We start from the raw sequence: 22,632 nt of genomic DNA, 5'->3' as shown, positions 1-22,632 counted from the left end.
GGGAGTGGTGGGAAAGTCAAGAGAAGTCAAGGCCTTTTTGTACTCATTCTACTCTGTGCAGCAATTCTTGCCACACCACCCTGATCGCCGCCATGGACGGCTGCGAGTCCACTAATGTGAATGGTTCCGCCGCTGCAGTGAGAAATTTTGCGGCCCCTTTTGTAGCCAATGGGACTGCCGAGACAATTTCAGTGACCACGGAGCACTTGTCAAGTCTGTCTCTCGGTGATGATGGAGGAGACTTCTCCGTTCAGCCTCAAGACAAACCAGAGAAAGACCCCAGAAAGATTGCCAGAAAGTACAGCCTTTTTCTCTGCTTTGTGTTGCATGTTACTGCATTTTGCTCCGTGGGTTTCCTTTTTCTTGAAGAAATTTCTCTTGCATGATGTGTTTTATTCTATTTTGTTTTGTGTTTCTTTGTTCTCTTTCCCTCGAGTATCTTCTTTGATCCATTATTTGTGTTTGCTTCATTGTTTTGTGGGACTACCGAGAAAAATGGTAAATATAGAGGTTACTCTTACGATTTTCTGTTGAGAATTGGGTTCAGGTGTCTGCATTTACATTTCTTATTGCTTCCTTTGATACCATTAAGTCATCTTTTCTCTTTGCATGTCGTTAGGACTTGAGATAGTTGGAGAGACCACATTTATTCGGGTTTTCTTCTCCTTCTTATTCCTGTTTGTGGTGTCAATACGATTTTGCTTTTCCGTAGTCTCATTCTATTAGTGTTTGAGCCTGTGCTCATGAAATAAGATGACAAGTGGACAATAGTTTAAGAGGGAATATCTTATGTTGTTTGTCACCAATCTAAAGAAGAAGTGAAAATTTCCAAGGAAGATGCACAGGCCAGTGCATAGGGTCTTAGTTTTGCTGCTCAGAACAAGAATTCTGCCTGTCGACTCCTTTGCTTTCCTACTTCGGCTAGAAACAGAAAAGTGATATGTAGGATTCAGTGCATTTTTTGTTTTCATACTATCTGAGTTATTTGACTTATGTGCTCAAATCTCTGTTTTTACTCTGCCTATGCTTTTCTAGTGCAAGTGTAAAAATCTTCATCTGCGGGCATCTCTTTTACTGCATGAATCAAATTGAAAACCACGAAGGCTTGAACAAACATAGAGCTAGAAGAGATTAAGTCTGAGGAACTAACTGAGCTAGCCTCACCCTGCCAATCCTGTCTGATTTCCAGAACTTGAGATTTCTTATTTGTGAAAAAGGTCGATTCTTTTGTTTTAGCCAGATGCATCCTGAACAGTAAATTCGGAGTATGCAATTTTGGGTTAGAGTGTACCTTATGGCATTGTCGTGTGTTCTGCTTATGATCTATTTGCAAACAATTGGCTCCAGAAAATTGCATTTTTGTACTTGTCTGCTACCTAATTCTGTACATTTTGTTTTCCATTCACATTGTACTGGCAAAACTCTTGTCCTGATTTCCACATTTTTGCAAAAACTTCATGTTCTGGTGATATGAAGAGGTTAGACACGTCATCTTCTAAAAGCTTCTTCAGCAGTCTGAGATTTGGCACATCTATGATCCACTTTTTTCCACATGTTTCTCTTAAGAATTATAATGTCTTACACACTCTGCGAAGGGCTGGTTATAACATTTTCTTTTTTCTTAAGTGCATGTTGGTAACAATCGTTACGATGTTACACAAGGTTTTTTTTTAACTTCACCTTTCTGTGGAGCCCTATATAGTGTTAGCAATTTTGTTTGTCATTGAAGCCTGGCATGGGAAGCAAAAGACCTCTCATGATCTTTGAGATCAGAGAAAATGTCTTGGCATAATCACTAGTCTATGGGGGGAGGGTAAAAGTACGTCTATATCCTGCAAGAACCAAAATGACACCTTAAGAATATCAGGTCCTATTGAATTTACGAACAAAAAAATTTAAAACGGTTGTTTATTTATTTGCTTTCACAGGTATCAGTTGGATCTTTGTCAGAAAGCCTTGGAGGAAAATGTTATTGTATATCTTGGAACAGGTTGTGGGAAAACCCATATTGCTACATTGCTAATCTATGAGATGGGTCACTTAATAAAAAAGCCACAGAAAAGAATTTGCATATTCCTTGCACCTACAGTGGCGTTGGTTCAACAGGTTATTTTCTATTCTCATTGCCTTTCACATGATAGTTTTATTTCATTATGATGCTGTTTGTTCTTGGTACTGGTTGGCAGCTTTGCAAAACTTTTGGGAAATCCATTGTAATGTGATTGAATGTTGACTTCTGTTGTTTGTATTTAGTTTGGTCTAAATACTTCTAGCAGATTATACAATTAGTAGTCCTAATATCGGCTACATGGAACTGACTATTATTAAAACAATGAGACTCATTTGAAACTAGTGGTGATGCCTATTATGTAAGATATCTTGCAGTTTTAAGAGCATTTTGGTCAGGTTATTGCTTTATCTAATTGATATTACTTACTTGTACACACCTTCTTTCTGAAAACCCAAACTTCTTAAAACAAGGCTGCTTGATGGAGCACAAGCTAAGAATGGAAAATGATCAATACTTTTAATGCACTCAATTGGGTTAAGTCTGTGCTGGTTTTGAAATTTCTTGTCATTTCCTGATGTGCAATCTATCACTCTTCACTTTTAATAGTTTATTGTAAGCATGATCAGTTTGTTCTATGAAATTTATTCAATATTTGGCGTTAATTTTTACCACTTTTCTTTGATTGAGGATTGTTCACTATTTTATATGTAGTTTCTTACCAATTTTTTTTCTTCATGATTTTTGTAATTTGAAGCAAGCTAAGGTCATTGAAGACTCCATAGACTTTAAAGTTGGAATCTACTGTGGAAATTCTAAGCGTTTAAGGAGTCATCAGGAATGGGAAAGAGAACTGGAAGAGCATGAGGTTAGTTGATTATGTCATGAGGTACATTTCTGAATATTGCAGCAGGTGTCTTACATGATTTTAACTCTTGTGGCTGCTAGAACTTCTTGGTGAGCTCTATGTTTCAGTCATTGGATAAGGAAAATCTTGATTATCCTTCTTGTGACTCTTTTTGTCTTCATTGCTTGTTATATACCACTTTAAAAGTGGTTGCCTTTTTTCTCAGTTTTTTTTTTTTGGTTTCTTTTTTATTTTTTTTGGTTGTTGTTGGGGGGGGGGGGGGGGGGGGTTACCACCAGCCTATGCTGCTGCAAGCATGGCAAGGGTGGTTGATTTATCTTATCTTGGGTCCTTAGCCTGTTCTTCTTGCTAAATGACTAAAATTTGTCCACATCGTCCTCATTTTGTACTGCTATTATGCAGATCCTTGTTATGACCCCTCAGATTTTGTTACATAATTTGTCCCACTGCTTCATCAAAATTGAGCTGATAGCACTTCTAATATTTGATGAATGTCATTATGCCCAAATTGAAAGCAATCATCCTTATGCTGAAATTATGAAGGTAATGTACTCTAAATATGCTTATAGGTTGTTTGGATTGTTAATTTTTTAATTTTTTTGGTTTTTTTGGAAATATTCCCCTAACGCATTTTCCAACTACATTTGCTTGTCACATACATCACATTCCAAAAAGTGCTACAATTAGTTTTCTAACAATTCTTCAAAAATGCAATCCAAATGGAACTTACTCTCTACTTTTTCAAATTGGTTATTATTATCAGCAGCCTTCTCTCCCTGTATTTTTGCCTTATTACTTGTGTATGGTCTATCATAATGTTTCAGATCTTCTATAAATCAAATGTAGCAGAACTTCCCCGTATATTTGGCATGACCGCATCTCCAATACTAGGGAAAGGTAAATAATCACGTTATTGGCCTTTTCAAGCATGCTTAGGTTCCTAAAGATGTCATGAAAGCACATCCATGCATTGAATTTTGGGAATATCCTTAGTGGCAATTGTATTTCTAATAATCATTTGGTTGTCATGTATAGTTTTATAGTTTGTCTATCTGAAGGTAAGTAATATTTCTTTGTCATGTGACGTGGAACAGCTGTTGATATTTGATCTGCTAAGTCGACGAGGTTTGTTGGAGTGACAGTTAGGAAAAGATGAATTAGCGCATAGTTTCAGCTTCTGTTACTTTACACTGGTTCTGCACTGAGATATAGCTGCAGCCTTTTGTACCAAATAACTTTGTTTATCAGCAAAACTTATCAGACCTTATTTGGGAACACCTTTCATATCTAATTCATACCTGTTGCATCTAGTACTATGAAGTTTGTAAATCTGAAAGTGTTAATAATAATTACTCAATTTCGTTGTGTTAGCTCATATGAATGCAAATCATATTCTAGTTAAAGAAATGCTCAACTGTTATCGTGTTCTTTAAGGAGTAAATTAACAATATGAATTCGGACATGAAATTCTCATGATCTGCATGTCTACATGTTCTTTTATTCAATTTTTTGTGAAATTGAAATTGCAGTAGATTCGCAAATTCCTTCATCTGCGTGATTTCGATAACATCCTAAAGAAGTTTTCATCTGAAATTTTCATGGTTACATATTTGTCTGTACAACTTTATCTGAATTTCTACAATTATTTTCCATGCATTTGCTTTGCAAACTTCAAGAGAATTTAGACTCTTAGTTTAAAATCCAAGATTTGGAATCTTGACATTTCAGGATCCTGTGACTGTTTAAATTTGAGGAAATAATGTACTCTTACTTATTTTTTCTCCTTTTAATATTATGCTTCCCATAAATTTTTGTTTGCTGAATATTTCCTACTAATTCGTTCTGTCTTTCATGTTTTTCCATGAAATATGTATTAGTTATAATTGTGAGATGTACCTTGCAAAACTTATATTTTGATGCTTCCACCATATGTCTGCTGATGTTTGAACTTTGAAGTGGTATGCCTACTTCTTTACAAGAATACAATGTCTTTTTGTGAATTACCTTCTCTACCTTAGGATATTCAGCAACTACCTCAAGTAAGAATTGGTTTAGTAGAAATAACTATGGAACATGTTGTACATATTAAAGTTTTACATTTTCTTGATCATATTGCAAAGAAAATTTGATTGGCTGTGCAATTGGTGAACTATGCACAAGGGAGTCTGTCATGCATGTGATCATAGTGAGGTATTTGAAAGCTTTCTGTACTTGTTTGACTAAAGAAATTGCTCCTGTTTGTACTAACCTTAGTGTAAAATGATAGTATGATGTCAAAGTTGGAACGATTTTGAACTCTGTCTAGTGTTTCTATGGATACTCATTGCAACTTGGACTTATTCTTCTAGTTGGCCTTGGTATGATATTGGGGAGTGCACCGGGATCAGAAGGAAGAATTGTTAGAAATTTATGGTCTTCTTAGGTCACTAATTTGTATTTTTTTAAGCTGGAAATGCAAATTACTGATCCAAAAGCATCATCTAGTGAAAGATTTAGAAGAAGATTTGATGTTGATTTGAAAGCTGCAATTATTAAAGATCTAAGAGTAATTGAATTAGAATATGCATTTGCACTTTTTTTGTTCAACTAACTGAAGTTTCTTATGCTGATCTTTTGGATCTCATAACATTTAGGTGCTTCTGTTGATGGTCTTGAAACCTTACTACGTGCTAAAGTAAGTTGTACGATTAGCTGCATATTTTTGCAAATATGGTTTTATGTCTCTAGCATTAGCCATACAGCTGTGTTTATATACCCTTTTGTACTCAACATTCTGCATATTCTTCAGCTTTTCATTGTCTTCCTTTTTGATTCATAGGTTTATTCTGTTGAAGATGTTGATGAACTTGAGCAATTTGTTGCTTCACCTAAGCTTAGGATATATTATTATGATCCTACTATAATTGGCTCTTCTTGTGCTCGTATAAGCTACCATGAGCAACTTGAGATGATAAAGCACCAGGTATTCCACTTTAACATTTTAAGTTTGTAATTGTTGTCTTCTTCTTCTGTCTCCCTCTTTTTTTTCTTGAAAAAAACTTATGATTACAAAATATTGGTGGTTTGGCAGTGTGTGGCTGATCTAACCCGGAAAACTGGTGATCATAATACTCTTAGGATTACCAAAAAGATGCTACAGAGGCTGCATGGTAATATCATGTTTAGTTTGGAAAACCTTGGTCTTTGGGGATCTTTACAGGTACACTATCATGATGTTCCAAATGATGTTATTTTCTTCATGTATTGTATCATTCTTTATGTAGTTCCCTATAATGTTTATGCATATCTTTTTGTGATTGCTTCTATTTGTTTCAAATCACATGCTGAAGCTATTGAAAATTTTGACATGAAGGCATTAACTCTATCTTGTGCTACTTTTCAAAGGCAAGTTGTATCCTTTCGAAGGGTGATCACTATGAGCAAAATGAAGGGACAGATGCAGAAGAGAGTTCTGCCGATAACTCCTTATGTGACAGATACTTAACTGAAGCTTACTCTGTTCTTGCTTCTGCCTGTAGGAAAGGTACTTCAACAGTTTGCTCAGTGACATCTATGTCATTCTCGCTTATCACTCTAACATTCATGGCTAGTTGATTTACATTGTTTTTCTATGCTTAATAACTATGTCACTGGATAATGTTGTTGAGTACAAAAGAAACTTTTGCCTTTTCACCTTTAATGCTTTGAGATATAATTATGATATCATTTTGTTTGGATAAGCTGAATCTGTTCGATAATATTGATGGGGTCTTGCTTCCTTCATGCAGATGATGTCGCACCTGATTTATCCCTGGTGGAGGTCCTGAAGGAGCCCTTTTTTTCAAGAAAGCTCTTACGACTTATTGGAATTCTTCGCACCTTCAGGTTGGTAAGCAGTCTTACCGTGTCATATTGAGAAATCAATTGTTGCAAAGTTTACAAATTTCTATTGAATGAGAAATAATGGAGTCAAACATTAGGGTCAGCTTGTGATGCATAGTGATTAAATGGCATAATATCATCCACAAACAGTACATTAGCCCTGTATATTGATACTTTGAATTGCAACATTATTGGTCAACATTATTCAGTAACTGGTTTAGTGTATCCTTTCTGGACAGCAAAAAGCACTTCTCTTTCAAAAATAGAAAAGGAGAAGAAATAAGGAAAAGAAAAGGACATAGTAAAAACATACATCTATTTTTTTATGGTCATTTTTTTGTTATTCATCTAATTGTCTGTTGTAATTAAAAGAATAAATGCAAATTTACTTACCTATTTCATCTTTACTGATTTGATCTGTGATGTTTGTCAGCCTTAGAACTCTCATTGTGGCTTTTCAGGTTACAGCCAAACATGAAATGCATAGTGTTTGTCAACAGGATTGTGACTGCCCGGTCCTTGTCATATATACTTAAGAACCTTAAATTCTTGTCTTCTTGGAAGTGTCATTTCCTTATAGGAGTCCACTCTGGACTGAAAAGTATGTCTCGAAAGACTACAAATGCTATTCTTGAGAAGTTTCGATCTGGTGAGGTAATATACTCTAATTTTATTGTCACAGAAAGTGTTTTAGAAGCGTGCTAGAGTTTCCTTCTGTTTATAGTTTGATTTGTGCATTGGCGGTTACTTTGTAATTTCAAAGCTAAAGTCGATCACTTTTACATCAAGTAAAGTAGGTGATTTGATGTGTGGATAAATGTACATATTTTCTATTTGGCAGCTTAATTTATTAATTGCAACTAAGGTGGGTGAGGAAGGACTTGATATACAGACTTGCTGCCTCGTAATAAGGTTCGATCTTCCAGAAACTGTGGCCAGTTTCATACAATCTCGAGGTCGTGCAAGAATGCCGGAGTCCGAATATGCCTTTTTGGTCAACAGGTGCTCTTTTGAAATATGCGCCATTAGCAAAGTGATTTTCTATAGAACGTTCATCACAATAATTTTGTTATTGCAGCGGCAATGAAAAGGAGATAAACTTGATAAAACATTTTGTAAAAGATGAACTCAAGATGCATCAAGACATTTCGTCAAGGAAATCTCAAGTAACAATGACTGATTTTGAAGAAAAAACATATCAGGTGGATTTGACTGGTGCCACTATCAGTTCAGCATCTAGTATATCATTGCTTCATCACTACTGTTCAAAGCTTCCACATGATGAGTATGCTCTGAATGCTTTGCTTGTAATGCAGCAACACTTTCTCTTCGATCGTGAGAGTAAATATGAAATTCTGCACTGAATTTATCAATTGACTCTATCTGCTCAATTGCAGATATTTCAACCCAAGACCACAGTTCTTTTATTTGGATGAGGCAGATGGAATGGTTTGCCTTATAATTCTACCATCAAATGCTCCAATCCACGAGATTGTGAGTGCTTCAGAAGTTTCATTCGAAGCAGCTAAAAAAGATGCATGTTTGAAAGCATGCAAGACTCTGCACGAAGTTGGAGCTCTAACTGACTATCTCCTGCCAGAACAAGATAGTGGCAGTGAGGAAACAGACGATAATTTCTCTGATACAGAGAACTGTGATGGTTAGGGGACATTGGCATAGTGAAGTTATTTTGTCATGTGATGTTTTGTTTACAACACAGTTTAAAAATCCTAGTAATTGGAATTTTCTTGCAGATGATGATTTGCGGAGAGAACTGCATGAGATGCTGATTCCTGCAGCCCTTAAAGAACCCTGGACTGAGCTGAAAAATTCTGTTTCCCTTTGCACGTACCATTTTAAGTTTTGTCCTAATCCCATAGATAGACTTTACAGGGAGTTTGCTCTTTTTGTCAAATCACCTCTGCCAAAAGAGGCTGAGAAAATGAAACTTGATCTTCATTTGGATCGTGGTAGATCTGTCTTGACTGAGCTTGTTCCATATGGAGTAGTAAAATTCACTAAAGATGAGGTAAAATTTATTATCTCGTTGTTCTTGTTTTTCCATCTAGAAGTCGAAATTTAGAGGCTTATTCACTTGTTTAAATTTAAATTATTAGCTGGTGCAAGCAGAGAAATTCCAAAGAATGTTCCTCAAGGTGATTCTCGATCGATCAGAGTTTACTTCTGAATTTGTATCACTGGAAAATAAAACTGGCGATCCAATCTCGTCAACATCTTACCTGTTCCTTCCTATACTTCTTAACAATAACAACAAGGTTTCTGTGGATTGGAAACTTGTTGAGAAATGTTTATCCTCATCAATCTTTGGTGCTCCAAAATGTGCTGGACATGATGAAAGTTCTCAGGACAAAAGACAGTTGCATCTTGCAAAAGGAATCAAGAGTGCAGAGGAAGTTGTAAACAGTTTGGTATATGTACCGTGCAAGGACACATTCTTTTTTGTTTCTGACATTGTTTATTACAAGAATGGATATAGCTTAATCAAGGATTCCAAGAATCATCTAGACCTCTACATGGAAAAGTAAGCAGCATCTTTTATTCTTTTGAGAATATGGGAACTTCCTGTAAAATTCTTATAATGTTACATAGGGCTGCATATATATTGCTGTATGTAAAACAAAGTTGATCTGTAATTCAGTATTTTTCTTGTGAATGTTAAGGAGAGGAATGTTAGTACAACTAAAATACCAGGGAGGTTAGTTTGATTGTTAATGAACTTGTGCATGGCTAATCACCTATCACAGAGGGTGAATATATCAAGGATCTCAATCTGAAATTTATTGGCATCATGACAAGTTGTTGACTTTTGCTTAAAAGTTTGTGTAAAAGTTTGCATTGTCTTTTACTATATGCTTCATGAGTATGCGACTGTCTGTCTTTTACTAAGAATACATGTAAGAATTTGACTGGTACCCACTTAAAATCTTTATGCTCGAAATGGTTTCTTCATGCCATCATCTGTTCATATTCTCTGGCCTTTACAATGTCCTGTAATTTATTTCCCAACTATTTTCTCATTTCAGTTATTGATTATTGTGATAGGTTTAGCATTCATCTTTGTTATCCTCATCAACCACTTTTGAAAGCAAAACAAGTATTCTGTTTGGACAACTTACTGCGGAAGAAAGGGTATTCAGGTAGTTATCATTTCAGTTTCCTAATTGAATTATTCACGCGAATCAAGTTCAGTGGTGCAACTCCAGTAATTAAATCTTCTCTGTTATCAGTGAATTGTGACTATCTCTTGTTTCAGCTTGTTGTAGTTTTGCAGTTTTGTATCGGAAGGCTGGCCTTGAGATTTATGTAGACTTTTCCTGAGCATTTCTATGTCATAACCACTAACATCTTTTCTTGAATGGTCCTATTTGAACCAGAAATGAGTTATTATTGATGAGCAATTTTGACATGCTGCTAACCTACAGTCGTTTTACCACTCACCAATCACTTGCAAGTTGGTAGCAGTTAAGTCATACCCATTTATGTTTCACAACCTTACGAGTTCGGAGTGAGCTGTTCTATTTCTCAGCACTAGTCTCACCTTGACGATGGTGGAAGTCATGAATTCTAGCCTTCTTATGCTTTAATAATGGGAAGTCTTTCACATGGTTTGTCTCCGTGTCAAGAGTCTATGCGTGTGGGATAAGATGCCTGTAGCATTGATGTGAGTGGGTAGGGATGTTTATATCTGTTGGAACAAACTTCAGAAAATATAAAGGACATGGATGCCTCATCTGCTGTCTACAAACTATAGAGCCATTAGTATGGCAACTATGAATCTCAGGGGATGCTTGATCTGAGGTGGCAAAATGATCCTTGGCAAGGTCCTAGCTGCACAGAGTTGTTTTTCGGCTGGACACGTATAAGCAAACCACCACATTCTGGTGAAGTCCTTGCACAATCTCAAAGTTAGTGTCACCTAAGCCAAACCTTTGCTGGTGGAAATTTAGCTGCCATATCTCTCTCCTTCCTCCATTTTTGATTTGCCTTCCTTGCAGTACTAGAAATATTCACAGCATGTACCTCCTTCCATCCTCTTGGATACTCATGCCCAATGTTCCAAACGCGATGTGAATGTTTCTAGAGTGTGCTTCTCTCTTCCTGTTTCCATTTGCAAATTTTAAATCTCCGACATCATAGCCTTCATCAAGACGTCTCCACTTCAATTTGTTGGTTCCTTTTGGTAAGATGCTGCAGATAATGAACCAGAATAAATAGGTATGTAAGGAATGCACCAATCAGGGCTCTTTTACATTTTAGGCTATAGATTAGATTAGATTTTGATGATTTTATCTTTAGCTGCCTGTTGATATGGTTTTTAATCTACTACATGTGCTAAAATTGTGGAAAATTTTCTAAAGACCAGTAAGCATAGGGGTGCAATTCTTGCTGCTCGATAAACATGGCTGACCTCGTCTGCTGTCATGACAAAATCTAAGATGGCTTCATTATGAACAATAATGTTGTAATTAAAAAATGATTGGTGAATGAACCCCGAGAGAAATAAAAAATTGAACTACTACTTCTGGACTTCATTACATACTGTTTTCTGTCTTTACAAGGTAAATTATCACACTATTGCTAAATGATGACTAGATCATGTACTTCTTTGCAGCTGACTTTTTACTGTATGTAATTGACATCCTTGATTGGGCTTTACTGGTGTTAGGAGTTGTCCTAGTTTACGTCGTCTTGATAATGACTTTTGAGATTGAACTAATAATCTAATTCTTCTTCTTGTGTCATTCTGTTGTCAGCTTGCAAAACTTATGTAAACAGTTTATCTTTCAGAACGGGGATTTGATCAGGCTAAGAAGTCTCTGTTTTGTTCTTTCCTGTTGATCTTTGTTCTGTTGCACATTTGCTTGCTTTTATTTGCTTGCTTTCTTGTGTTTACATACTGATACTTTGTGAGACCCTTCTTTGTATTAGTTTAAAGTTTTTAATTTCTAAACACTTTCTGTTTCCCCTTCATTCTCATTTCCACGTCATTCCATAGAAATTTTGATCCCATTCCTTACACGTGTCTATCTAGACTAAAACTGCACTTAAAGGAAATGTTCATATATGGTAAACACAAAGATGTATAATCAGAACTCAGCAATCCAAGGTGCAAAGCTGATATATTATGGCCGTTAAAAACTTTCTGCCTGATATGGTTTTATGCTTTTTACGCAAGTAAATGAACCACTTTTGATTGTCCAATCTAGCCATCAACTAGAATTAGCTTAACATAGAACTTGGTGAGCAAGCATATGAACTCCTTAGACGTCGTTCCTGTTACAAATTTCACAACATTCTGCAATTAAAGCAATGGGAGATTTAATTGATTCAATTACAAATTTCTGTTGATCTTCGGAATGCAGTGTTATTGCAGCTAACCTATAGATGTAAAGAGGGGTCATAATATGTTATTTTTAGGTAGGTTATTGTCCTTGATATAAGAATGTTGCTTGGCCTTTTTTGTCCTTATCTTCTCCGTATAAAGATTTGATATAATTGAAAGACATTATGAGTGTCTCATTTATTTCTCCTACTTATTTTCTTTGTACATTTCTACAACTATCTTATAACTGTTCAACTGCTATATATATAGGATAGCTAGCCTTCTTGAACTCCCTGCACCACTTCCCAGCTTGCCCTTCCCACCCACACCCCCCCCCCCCCAAAAAAAAAAAAAGAACAGGACCCCCGACAAGAAGAAAAGAAAGAAGAAAGATTGATGAGAAAATGGAATGTTAAAAGTGACCTATTCTGAGATTCTGGATTGTTGTTTATCAATGTTTTATGAGCAGAAGTACGTGAGAAAGAGGAGCACTTCATTGAGTTACCTCCTGAGATTTGCCAGTTGAAGATAGTTGGGTTTTCAAAAGATATTGGGAGTTCATTGTCATTGTTACCTTCAATTATGCACCGTCTGGAAAGCTTGCTTGTGGCAATTGAGCTGAAGAACAAATTATCTGCTTCATTTCCCCAAGGAGCAGAAGTTACTGTTCAGCGTGTATGGCTGTTGTCTCTCTTACTGTTAGTGAAGGGTTGTGTTCATCACATCTAGCACTCATGTCACCTTCTCCACGATGGCTAATTTATAATAAGCTAGATACAGCATGAACATGATAAAAGAATGTGCTTTGGTGATGGGTACTTTGGAACTGCAGGTTCTTGAAGCTCTTACAACAGAGAAGTGCAATGAGCTCTTTTCTCTTGAAAGGCTGGAGGTGCTTGGTGATGCATTCCTCAAGTTTGCAGTTGGTAGACGTCTATTTCTTTTGCACAACTCCCTAGATGAAGGACAGCTGACAAAAAAGCGGTCTAACATTGTCAACAATTCCAATTTACTCAACCTGGCTATGAGAAAGAATTTGCAGGTGATTGATTATATTGAATAGACTTTAAGATATAAGATTGTATTTGTTGAAGGAAATTATCCAAAAGGAAATAAAAAAATAGAATGAAAAGAAAGAAGGCTTCTCTGTGTAGTTGATACTGGAATTGGAAGCTGACAGTTATGTGCACAAATTATGGCTGTGTTTTCCAAACATGCACTCTTTATTAAAGTATAATGGTGCTAGGTCATTTGATGATCTTTTAAGTCGTGGCTTCAATCTGATAGTGGGCAGTGAATGTTAAGATTGGACCATGTTTAGGTCTTTTTGCCTTCATTCTACTGGTAGTCACTTAGGGGTCAAAAGAGGAACAGAGGGGAACGAGTTATCCAGTCATATACCAAAGAAGAGGGAAAATGATGCACTCTATTAATTTCTACTGAATCTTGAGTCTGACTGGTTACTTTGTGCATCTATGTCCTGCTTTGTTCGTTAATTGATATGGTGGAAAGTACTTGTGGCATTTCCTCTGGTATAGTGCAAAAATCTCTGCCTTCCATGGAGTATGTGAGTGGTAGCCAAGCTCGAATACCACATAATCACCTAAGCATTACATGGGAACAGCTGCTTAGGGGAATTGTTGTGAGTGAAACTTGTGTACCACTAACCAACCTTGGCTGATTATGTCGGAACATGAGATAGGTGCATACAGCATATAAAGTCGTGAAATCGTGTGTGTCAACTAATAACATTACGGGAAGGAGAAAAAGATGTCTGTGTTGGTCAATCAGAATGTGTCCTATAGTTGCTCGCTTGGAAGTGTGAAATTGAAGTTTATGAAGAGGTTCTTGTTTTCATTCTCACCTAAAATTTGAATGTGACTGACTTACAGTTAAGAACGGAGCAAACACCAGTCATGGGTTAATTTGGTTTTTAGAATTAAGCATGCATCATTATATATCCAAGTCTGATCATGTATTTATGAAGCATAAGATTGTAACTATTCTGTAACCTACTGGTTTTACAAATTGAACAATCCTATCTTGCTTTATTTATTTATTTATTTTTCATATTCTTCTGATCTGTATTTTACCATTTTCAAGGCAGAAAACTTGAAGAAATATAAAATTTACTAGTAACTATTGCCTCGTCTAGCTTTTTATAAGTTTGAAGCTGAAATACTTAGCATTGGGCATTGCTTTAGCGAAACAGATAATTTAACCTTCTTTTATACCTATTTATTGCATTTGAGATAGGAGGAGCTTACTTTAACAAATTATTGCTTTCTCAAAATAACAAGTTCTTCATTTGGATTATTCTTCATAATTGCTTTTGATGTCTGTGCATATTTCAGGTATATATACGTGATCAATCATTTGAACCCAACCAATTCTTCGCTCTGGGTCGTCCTTGTCCTGTAATTTGCAGCAAGCAAACAGAAAATGCAATACACTCTCATGCAAGTTCGGTGAATGATGTAAATACTGAGGTTCGATGCAGCAAATGTCATCATTGGTTGTACAAGAAAACCATTGCTGATGTGGTTGAGGCTCTTATTGGTGCATTTTTAGTTGATTCTGGCTTTGGAGGCGCAACTGCTTTCCTCAAGTGGATTGGCATACAAATTGATTTTGAAGAGTCACAACTTCTTAACATCTTCAATGAAAGCAAAAACTTTCTCCCTTTAGCCAATCAGATAAATATAACTGCCCTTGAGAATCTACTAGGGTATAAGTTTAGGCATAAAGGTTTGCTCATTCAGGCATTTGTCCACCCTTCCTACAACAACCACTTGGGAGGTTGCTACCAAGTAAGTATTACAATTTTATCAACTTTGGTTACCTGTTGTTTAATCATATCTGTTAACTACTGTCTGACATGTTTTGATACTAATAAGTTGTTTGACCCAGAGACTTGAGTTTCTTGGAGATGCCATGTTGGATTATCTGATTACATCCTATTTATACTCAGTGTATCCCAAATTGAAGCCTGGTCAACTGACAGATTTGAGATCTGCATCTGTGAATAATACTTCATTTGCTGACATTGCTATTCATTGCTCCTTCCACGAATTTATCATTTGTGATTCTAGTGCACTCTCCAAGTCTATGGAGCAATATGTCAGCTTCACTCAAACAACAGAAAGAGGACAGATTGACGAGCCAACTTGTCCAAAGGTGATGCTAAACGTCATTATTTCATGCATTGTAAAGTCAATTCGCCGCACATGGCTTCTGTATAAATCATTTAAAATTTTTTCTAGTATTTGTTGGAAATTTATTGACATTTTAATGGAGAGTGGCTATAGCAACCATGACTATTTAGATTTTAGAAGAAATGTTTTAAATCAGATGGAAAAAAGATAAACAAAGAAGTCAAAAAGGAATCAGGAGACTATGTACTGATCAAGAAAAACAAAAGATTAGGATCTGATTAGGGACCACTGCTCATGTTCTATAGTCAGATTGTCAAATTGATACTTTAATAATTAATTTGTAAAGAAATATGTACCACATCCATGAAGCATAAGGGGAGCTCCTTTTTCTTTTAACATCTGTTTTTTAAAAAATATATATAAATGCTGAAGACCCTGTGATCTTAAAGTGCAGTCATAGGGACTTTCAACTGTCCTTTTTAGGCTTATTATACTGTGGTAAACTGAGGTACTTAACTGTTGCATATTAACTTTAAGCTTTAATGAATGTTCTGAATTTGCATAACTTATTTCTTTGTGATACCTTTTCTTCTAAGATAGTGTGAATATTAAATTTCTTATAGTTGTGTGCAATCATTGAAAATTTCAAATGTGTCTTTTTTATCCACATTTTAACCGCTGAAATTTCTCGACTCTCTTTGCTATTCCTCACTATTCTGGAAAACCAGCCTTTCTGTGCACTACTCTGGCCCATGCTTTTCTTTAGTAGAGGAGCAATCAAATTAAGTAGATTGAAAATTGTATTGACATACTTTGTATTGCAATTAGGACTTATGACCAATATCGGAATTCTTTTCTTTTTGCACATTCAGTGCAGTTTTAAGTCTAGTAGTTTCCTGCATGGGAAATTTTGACTTCTCAAAACCTTAAATATGATTGGAATAAGGATCAAAACCTTGATGCTTGGAAGTTGAAAGGATATATGGCTGACTTCTAATATATTAGTGTTCTTTCTTCCTCTTCTTTTTATTTCTTGTCTTTGTATAATGGAAGGGCACACCCGCAAATCTGTCAGCTACTTCCAGGTGCTTAGACCACTCCAGAAGACCCATAACCCTGGTTGCCCAACTTAAGCTTTGTGATGGGCCCCAAGGAGTTGCTCCTTGTGGGAGCAGAACCTTCAACCTCGTGCTATTGAAGCAATTTTCCTTGCTTATTACCCACCTGAACAACCCCTTGAGATTATTGTTCTTTCAGTTTTCCTTATTGCCAGAAAGCAAATTCGGAATGAATATGAAAACAAACACTTGCTTCATCCAAGCAGTGATGGATGAAAATTATTTATGTGATTTTCTCAGCATTTTGAGGCTGTGAGTACTTTGTGGTTGCCAAGTAGTATGTGAAGAAATGATTTTGTGGTGGGAAATAGCTTAAAGTATTAAATTGCCTCTCTATATTTGCAGTCTCCACACTTGACCTCACTCTGGATCACCGTGTTCTTTCAGGCCCTGGGTGACTTGGTTGAGTCTTGCATGGGTGCCATTCTTCTTGACACAGGGTTCAACTTAAATTGTGTCTGGAAGATAATGCTTTCCTTGTTAAACCCTACCATGAGCTCTTCCAAGTTGTGGATTAATCCTATTAGGGATCTTCAGGAACTTTGCCAGTGTCATGGCATGGATTTGCAGTTTTCAGCGTCAAGGAAGAGTGGAATATATACTGTTCAATCAAAAGTGACTTCAGGAGATTTGATTATGAATGATTCTGCAACTAACATCAGCAAAAAGGCTGCCAAAAGAATGGCTGCAAAACAACTATATTCACGTTTAAAGGTACTTTATCTAGTGAACTTTGGTTTTTATGCTACTAAAAGGTCACTATCCTGTGGTTTTGGTTCTCTCTCTCTCTCTTTTCTTTTGGGGTTTCATTCCCATGGCAACTTTCATACCTATTTTACTATGCCTCACCATTGTGAAATTTGTCAGGAAAACTAAACATTAGAGCAAATAGGGCATGATAATAAGTATATACTTTTTAGTTGTTAGGCTTGGTACAACTATATGTAGGTGTGAACTAGATATTTCAGCCTAGATTGTAGTAGCATCATAGATATGCTCTTGCCAGTCCTTAGAGAAGCTTCTATTAACTCTATTATGAGTCTAATTTAATAAAGGTTAAAAGCATTGGAGCCACCAATGTTAGCAAGGTTAGTCATCAAAGTCTTTGATGTGTCCATCTTAAGTACTGGCATATTTGAGAAATGTCTTTACAGTTTTATTTATATACTGGATTGAACTATAAGATTATCAATGCAGATTGAATTGTGATCCAAAAATACTTGATTTTTTCTGAATATGATACTCTAGGTTTAAAAATATCACAATGGAATTCCTGGATGTCAGGTGAACTGAAAGTGGTTTATGTAATTTAAATCCTATGAGTAAAATGTGGCTGTTGTGGAGTTCCTTGTAGGTGCTTGAAGTCTGGCTTTGAAGAGCTTGTTTCTTGTTCTGCTCTTCAGCGTGGTGTGTCTGTCTAGTGGTTGGAGGGCTCAGTACAAACATCTTTCTTGCTTCAATGTTTTAACTGGCCTAATTTCGTGTCTGATTCGCACTTGGCGAGCTCAATCAGTGATTCCAGACTAGTTTGCAGTAGAGGATATGACTTCTTGATTTAAATTTAGGTTACACTTCATGGTTGATGGATCTTTTTAGCATCGATTCAGGACTAGCTTGCTCTAAAGGAGCCAAGGTTTACTTGTATATGTTAGTTGTGGTGGTTCTTCCTTCCTTTTTGAAGTTCATAAATCTTTTATCAATCAGGATTTTGGCTAGTTTTGAGCTTTTGAGCCTTTCTACAAGGTCATAATAGTGCTCAGTGATTATCAAATATGCAGGCTGTAGGTTACACTGCCAAGTCGAAGTCATTAGACGAAGTGCTAAAAGAAACTGAAAAGATGGAAGCCCAATTGATTGGATTTGATGAGAAGCCTTCGGTTGTTAATGGTAAATTTTACGACTTCAGGGTGCAAGAAGTTTCTGAAACTGAAAATGGCTTGAAGGTGTATCCCCTGAATGAAGATCCTGGAAACGACTATAACTCAAGCCACAAGCACATAAGGCAGATTGTGGCTCCATACAATGCTTCACGATGGCGGCCTACAGGGGCCACTAAAAGTCTAATATGCAATCCTGATTCACGGGAAGCAGGTACTAATGCGAAATCTTCTGCTTCCACAATAAACAGTTTTCATCTGTTGGCTCACTTGAATAAAAAATGTAGGTGGTATGAGTACTGGATCACCCAAGTCACGCTTGTATGAAATTTGTGCCACCAACTATTGGGGATCGCCTATATTCGAATGCTTGAAGGAGAATGGGCCGAGCCACCTGAAAGAGTAAGTGAACCTTTTTATTACCTCAGTTTTAGAGAAGGTTTGCATTGAGTAATAGTAAGAAATCTGGATGGTAAAATAATGGATGAAGTAGTTTGGATTAAAGTTACGTCAAATAATGTGAGTGCTCCCTCTGTCTCACTTCATATATGATTTTATGCCATCAGCAAATGTAGCTATAAGCTTTCAGAGTTATGGGGCAAATTTTAAAGAGACGTGCGTTTTGTTTGTCTTGGGATTTAGCAGGGGAGGGGCTTTCTTCTGTTAAGAGACCGGAGGCTGGAGATGTGCCATTTTTGGAAAGACAACATAGTTAGAAGCTAAAAAGCCGTAGTCTTGGTACTAATTATGAGACCAACGACAAGGGTAGACGAATAGCCACTTGTAGCGCTCCAGAAGCCTGCACCTTTCCCCTGCCTTCTGGTTCTTCCCTTGTACCAAAATAGGAGTTGCTATTATAGTTTCTTTAGTTTGATATTTCCTGTTAATCAATCAACTTTATTTTTCTTGTTTTTTGTTTCTCGGGACAGGAAGCATTCATATAGGTTTTTATGCATTAATCATGACACCTTTGAAGTTCGCATACCAAATCCCAAGTTAGATAATTTTTGGGTCAATTTCAATCGCGTCGAAATATTGAGTTTGGCTATATTTACAGATACACGTTCAAGGTGGTGGTGGAAATTGATGACGCCTTGAATCAAGTAGTGGAATGTTGTGGGGAGCCCCGGCCAAGAAAGAAGGATGCTGAACAGAGCGCTGCTGAAGGGGCGCTCTGGTACTTGAAGCGTGAAGGTTATCTATGGCACCAGAACTGAGGGCCTAAGGACCTAAAATATATTAGCCAGGAAAAAAAAAGGACCTATGCAGTTCATTTTGTGATTTGTTCCCACAATTGTACATGAAACTGTTAGTACGAGGCATACATTTCTGTAGTTACATAGATGTACAGACATGTTAGTCCTTTTGTATCTCTATATATACATGTAAAATCAGGTGCAAGGGAAAAAAAAAAACATACTGCTTCATTAATTTACCAAGTAAATTTTACTAAATTCACCAAGTCCTTTTGTATCTCTATATATACTGTTTTTTTTAAAAAAAATTATTTTCCAAGCACGGGAAAGATAGGACTTGAGAAGTGGGATGAGGAAGTTGTAATTAATTTTAAGGGTGACCACAGGCACTTCATCATATTTTTCCCCCTCATTCTTACATGGTGTTGTATTTTGTCTCTTTTTTTTTTTTTTGGGCAAAAAGAAACTGAACAGATTCCATGTCAATTGCATAAGAAGTCAATCAAAAAAAATTAACTAGAACACTTGTTTTTTTTCCCCTAAGGCCTTGTTTGGATTGCGATTTTTCGTCGGAAAATTACACCATTTTCCGTGATCACATTTCCCTATTACCTTTTTCCCTCACATACATCAAATCGCTACAGTAATTTTTCCATGAAAAATCATGAAAAATGCAATCCAAACACACTTATATTCAAATTTCTTTGTTCAAATTTCTTTTTCAACCTTAAAAAAAACCACCTTATAGTATACATCTACTAGGGAAAGGCCGAACATTTGCATGGATTATCTAGTTTACAGGGTTACCACCTAAAATATAAATGATGCCGTGCTACGGTTCTTGAGCATAAATTCTTTATGGTTGTGAGTGGTGATCATTTTGACTTTGATTTTGAGTTTGCCTTTTTTGAAAGTAGGAACATAGGGTATTGGATTTTCAGACTTGTGCCCATTGCTCTATTTTTCTATTCGTAACTTGTTGCTTTTTCTTTTGCTCGTGATCCATGACTCATCCACAAACATGCTAATGACCCATGACGAAAATGAAACTAATCTTAATCGGGCAATTTGGACTTTAATAATCTCTAATGATATCAGTTATCTTGACAAAAACTTCAGCACGATTAAGATTAGTAGCACGTTTTTAGAGAATTAGTTAGTACTTTCTTTTTTTTTTTTGTCGACACAGGGGGTGTACGGGTCAATCCTTACGGAGCCCGACTAATCCCCCTGCGCTCCGGGAGAGGAGGCCCCACTCCACACCGAAGACGTAAACAACGGGACTCAAACCCTGATTACTAGGTAAGTGGTCATACCCTAAAGAGGGGGAGCACACCGTCCGAACTACCCGTGGGGGCGAATTAGTTAGTACTAATATACTACTACATTCTAGGGTAATCTTTCTTATTTTTCTTGCTGAACAATAAACTACTCTGTTTTATTGGCATAAAATTCTTAAATGTTTCCTAAATTATCTTGGAGATACTGAGGTAGGGATTTTTGTCATTTGCAAATGCAAGCTACGATTGGAGTATCATTTCAAAATTTAGAAAAATGAGCGCAATAATTCATTTTTTTTAAAAAAAAAAAAAGAGAGAGAAAGAAAGAACTTTTATTTCGAAGAAAATAGTTGTGAGTATGGTTGAGTGCATGATGATGAGTATTAGAATGCTTTTGGTCTTCCATAATCAATTAATGTAGAGTGTAAACCATCATGTTGGCCGAGGTTAATTCGTGGAGACAAGAAAAGTGCCTTATTTTCTTCAAAAATAAGCCTGCCTGCTTGCCCCCTACTAAATAAAAATAATGATGCCCATTCTGTAAAGTGGTCTCATTCGGGCTGTCGGGGAATTAAGTAATGTATCCCATTAAAGATGCTTATGATAAGGTCTTGTACGGCCTTGTTTGGATTGGTAGTTTTTCGCACAAAATTTATTAAGTTTTTTTTGTTAATATATTTTTAATTAATTTTTTACTTCATATACTATAAATCAAATTATTATAGTATATTTTTATAAATAGCAGCAATCCAAACTAGCTACTGGGTGTGCCTTTTTTTTCTCTCTCTTCTTTTTTTGGTTCCTCTCCTCCCTCCCCCCTTCTTTTCTAAAAAAAAGTTTCAATGAATTCGATTCTGATTATCATTACAAGTTAGAATATGCCTTCAAAACCATGACTTCAACTTCAGTCAGAATATATCTCGAAAATTATAGATCACTGATATGAATTCTTACAAATTACGTATCAATACAATCTTTCAATCCAATTCTCACGTTGATAGCAAGATTCAAACATATGATTTTTTTTTATGAGGAGAGGAACTGACCTACTTGTATCTCCCTCTCTCTTAATGAACGTATTGTCGGCCTGTTATCACTCCATGAAGTCAACCGATAAATGGGGACAGAGCATGTCCATTTCAAAATCCCATGTCCCATGTTATATGCACAACCTAACCTCACTGTGTATATACAGTAGTTGTATTTTATTTTTTTCATTCATGATTCCATCTAAATTCCGAATATTTTGTGCATCGCAACAACCCCGATGAACAGCTCGTACGTTGAGGTTTACAATATTCATCAGATATACAGGATAATTAAGAAGAAAAACTCTTCTAGTAAGGGGTCAAGTAAACAAGTTTTCGACGCCCCATGACCAGTTTGAATCGAAAGCCAATTCTCGAGGTATCTAATCGCGTAAGTGCTGCCTCACCTCTATTTGGGTCTGGCAAGTGATTGCGTATCAAAGTGAACTTTCCTAAGCCCATTTTTTTGAGGCATCTAATCACGCAAGTAGTGCCCCTACCTCTATTTGGGTCTAGCAAGTGATTACGATTTAAAAATGGATTTTCCTAATTGATGCTTGACAGGCATTGATTAATATACTTAATTTGTATATAATTTTGTCATTTAAATACAGATACTTGCGTGTATTATCCTACTGCACTTAACAAATTATTTTTCAAAAATTAACACCTAATACACATTTCAACAACCACTGCCCCATAATGGACAAACTTAATATTGTATCATGTTATGGTCAGTCTAGCCATTACAAGAGATAATCAAATAAAAAAAAATAACACATGAATATTGATAAGGTCTTCATAACCAACACCTCTTAGGCTGGCGGGCAGAGGAAGGGAATCAAAGCCCTTCGGGTGGGAGAGCGGTTGGGAAGGAGTTGAGGGATTAAAAAAGAA

General features: G+C 36.3%; 1 protein-coding gene across 3 annotated transcripts; it reads left to right on the top strand.

Moving 5' to 3' along the window:
• Positions 1–19,665, top strand: LOC113775342 (dicer-like protein 4). Of its 3 annotated transcripts, XM_027320174.1 has the most exons (26): positions 1–298; positions 1,929–2,106; positions 2,766–2,876; positions 3,279–3,419; positions 3,701–3,773; positions 5,510–5,550; positions 5,695–5,838; positions 5,947–6,075; positions 6,261–6,399; positions 6,644–6,740; positions 7,199–7,391; positions 7,579–7,739; positions 7,816–8,022; positions 8,135–8,397; positions 8,492–8,766; positions 8,855–9,279; positions 9,801–9,895; positions 12,551–12,756; positions 12,914–13,123; positions 14,436–14,891; positions 14,992–15,258; positions 16,700–17,068; positions 18,133–18,445; positions 18,519–18,633; positions 19,289–19,469; positions 19,502–19,665. In XM_027320174.1, the coding sequence occupies exons 1-25, from the start codon at positions 93–95 to the stop codon at positions 19,446–19,448; spliced, it is 4,974 nt and encodes a 1,657-aa protein (XP_027175975.1). In that variant the 5' UTR covers positions 1–92; the 3' UTR covers positions 19,449–19,469; positions 19,502–19,665. The 3 variants fall into 3 exon arrangements, with proteins under 3 accessions (XP_027175975.1, XP_027175976.1, XP_027175974.1); XM_027320175.1 differs by having other exon boundaries at positions 16,742–17,068; positions 19,289–19,665; XM_027320173.1 differs by having other exon boundaries at positions 19,289–19,665.
• Positions 19,666–22,632: the final 2,967 nt, after the last annotated feature.

Source organism: Coffea eugenioides, chromosome 6 (assembly GCF_003713205.1).
Source record: "Coffea eugenioides isolate CCC68of chromosome 6, Ceug_1.0, whole genome shotgun sequence".
In the NCBI taxonomy this organism is placed as follows: Eukaryota; Viridiplantae; Streptophyta; class Magnoliopsida; order Gentianales; family Rubiaceae; genus Coffea; species Coffea eugenioides.
The sequence above is the reverse complement of the archived record's forward strand: the minus strand, read 5'-3'. Positions and strand labels throughout refer to the sequence as shown.